The sequence below is a fragment of the Limulus polyphemus genome, unplaced genomic scaffold (genome assembly GCF_000517525.1).
Source record: "Limulus polyphemus unplaced genomic scaffold, Limulus_polyphemus-2.1.2 Scaffold3959, whole genome shotgun sequence".
NCBI classification, from domain to species: domain Eukaryota; kingdom Metazoa; phylum Arthropoda; class Merostomata; order Xiphosura; family Limulidae; genus Limulus; species Limulus polyphemus.
In genome coordinates this window covers 23156-26345 of record NW_013669569.1, presented here as the reverse complement: position 1 = coordinate 26345, position 3190 = coordinate 23156, and the positions used below count along the sequence as shown (strand labels likewise).

The 3190-nt window shown below is 32.8% G+C and overlaps 1 protein-coding gene across 2 annotated transcripts in view; it reads right to left on the bottom strand.

The window, feature by feature from the left end:
• Nucleotides 1-3190, bottom strand: part of LOC106470354 (inactive peptidyl-prolyl cis-trans isomerase FKBP6-like) — a 20633-nt gene that overhangs the window by 4468 nt on the left and 12975 nt on the right. For both annotated transcript variants that reach the window (XM_013930906.2, XM_022398963.1), the window contains exons 3-4: nt 702-927; nt 481-611 (exon numbers count right to left, since the gene is read on the bottom strand). In XM_013930906.2, coding sequence (XP_013786360.1) covers nt 481-611; nt 702-927 — 357 coding nt within the window. The remainder of the gene's footprint in view (nt 1-480; nt 612-701; nt 928-3190) is intronic.

Genomic DNA, 3190 nt, shown 5'->3' with positions numbered 1-3190 from the left:
AATCATACGGGAAATTAACAAACGACCAGAGATGTAACAGTAATAATGAAAACAAAGTCTTAGGTGGAATTTGAAATAAAAATGTTGAAATGTAATTGTAATGTTCATACTTATAGGCTGAAATTAGTCATTAAGCCAATTTACATACACTAGCTGTGCACGATGTCAGTATGAGAGTTAACAAGTCCTTCATAACTCAAGGGATGAAAGCACTGCTGAAGGCGAGGATATCCAACTGATGACCTATGGCAGAGTAGGCATAGAGGCTTTCTAAAGTTTGCCTGTCATTCATAATTAATAGTAATTATTATTAATTGTAATTGATAATGAGGATTTTTAGCAACTCTTCTGGAGAAGCTATTACATAATTATCCTGAATTGATTCAATAATATACATAATACAGTATAAGCACCATTTTAATAAAAATGGAAAAAATATATATATACTTATAACTTTTCACATATTTGCTTAAAACTTACAAGAACTTAAAGGGGAGATTCCGCAGTCGTGTTGAATCAAAAGGTTCTTCACTGTACTCCAGGTAACTATTATAGTGAACAGTCACAAAAGCTCCTTTAGAAACCACAGGACCAATTCCAGGTTTAACTTCCTGAAATAAATCAATGATAAAATTATTAATAATTACATTTTGAGCCTGGAAACCATGAGTTTGAAATATAAATATTCTTATCATACATACTTTTTTCAACACCCCTTTATCGTTTGTGACAGCAGTCATTTTATCAGAAAGACGCTGGAAAGGTGACTTGTAATTTTCCTCATCTTCGGACTCTGATGCTATATCTGTACATTCAAAATTTAAGTTATTTTTCAGCTCTTCTTCATCAAAGTAGTCATTTTCTTCACTACTTTCTTCATCCTCAATTTCTACTTCAAATTCAGCTCCTCTATCTTCTCTCAGCTCACTTAAAAAAGAAAAAAAAAAGAAAAGGGATTACGAAAACACGACCAGTTCTACAAAAATCAAACATCAAATTTGGTGTTTCAAAATTAGATTATAATTTAGTGAAACCTTATCCTCTTGTCTAAGGAGTGGATTTTCTTTAATGCATGTTTTCTTAAGCCTCTAGCGCACTCTTTGAGGTGATCATACATTCACTGTTTTTTTTACTTTCCTTTACAGTTAAGACTCGATGTTTTTAGCTCACCCACTATAATGATACTACAGGGTCACAAATATCTTTTTTAACATTCTTTGAAGAGATTAGTGCTTATGTAGATAACAATACGGGTGTAGATTTGGATTTTCAGAAAGTATTTGACAAGATGCCACACAAATGATTTGTTAAAATAATTATCTCTGTAGGTGTGTGGTGTGGGATAAGCTGGCTCACTGGACAGAAGAGGGTTGTTTTAAGTGGAATCCAATTAAACTGGATTAATATGATGAGTGGGATAACTCAGTACTAAGCATTAAGACTTTTACTCTTTTTTTGATTTACATCAATGACATACACAAAGAAATGGTCAAAAAATTATTTAAGTTTGCTGATAACATTAAAGTTTTGGGTACGGTTGGCTGTGAGGAAGATGCTGCAGCTTTACAAAAGGATTTGGATTATTTGATGAGTTAGGCAAATAAATAGCAGATGGCTTTTAATTATAATAAACTCAAAGTAATGCATGTGGGACATCATAATTTGAATTATGAGTATAAATTTGATGGGAATAACCTTAACAGTGTTATGAAAGAAAAATATCTTAGTGTTCTGGTTGATCAGACCAAGCAATGAGTTGTTGATAGTGGTAGGGCAAATACGAGTTTGGGTTGTATCTACAGAAGTAATGAATACAAGTCTAAAGAGGTTATAATGTCACTGGTTAGGCCAAATTCAGAGTGGTGTGTTCAGTTTTAGGCTTTTTACCTGAGAAAGGAGAATGAATTCTTGGAAAGGGTTCAGAGGAAAGCTACTAAGATGATAACTGGGATGGAAAGGTTTTCATTCAAGGATAGGTTAAGATCTCTGAACTTGTTTTCTCTTGAAAAAAGTAGAGTAAGAAGGAATCTGAATGACCTGTTTAAGATTGTTAAGGGAATTGATAGTGTTGAGGCATCATCCTTTTTCATATTTAATAATGAGAATTGTAAGACTAAGACACAAATATAAAGACTGACAGAGTAGGAGTCATCTTTAGCTAAAACAACTTTATTTTTCTAACAGTGTTTGGCCTTTGGAACAGATTGCCTTTAGAGGTGGTAGAAGCAGTGGGAAAGCTTAATATATATTTGAATGATAAGGGCTGGCTTTGAATTTTATAGTGCTTAATCTAATGGAAAGAACTCCCTAGATGGACCAAAAGGTCCCTTATTGTCCTTTAATGTTATATGTTATGGACCTAGTAAAAAAAACCAAAACATCAGTAATTAAAGTTTTTTGTTATTACCATATCTCTTATAAAACTTCGTTTTTCACCTTATGAATAATTTTAATCTTGATATGCACCGAAAAAGTATTTGGCCACTGCAAAAAATGAGGGAGAACAACAGCCACCTGAGTCACGTAAAAATGACCCACAAGTATTTTTAATCTGCATCATTTCTCCCACATTCCACACAACTGACTTGGTTCGCAGTCACTATTTGCTTCAGTAATAGTCACATCAAGACAGTGATTCATTCTCATAAACATCAGATACATCTGCAACCTTCCACAAGTGGAAGAATTCATCCACCTATGAGGTTTCTTTTTCCATGTTCATCAGTTCAGCATCATTTAGTCACTTAAGAGTTATTGCATCTATCTGTGTGCAAGTTGGTTAATAGAGAGTTCATTAGAGTACTTGTTATTGATCAATTAGCCAGGCAATTCTGCACGCAAGTTTATGAGTTAGATCTACAAGTAGGGAGTCCCACAGAATTATAGTTCCCAGCCACGAAAATGTGTGAATGCAAAATTACAGTTTCAAATACATGAATCCCATACAAACAAAATACGAAATGATTACAAATGAAGATGTTCACAGCACTATTTGAAAACACACAAACAAAACTTTAAACCTATTAATAAACAGTTTTTAGTCATTTAATTTGTTGAAACCAAGCCATACAATAAACTGTTTGGTCCATATTACATAAACCGATATATATATATATATATATATATATATATATATATATATATATATACTACTCACCGTCACCTAACCTAACTAATACTAACGTACATA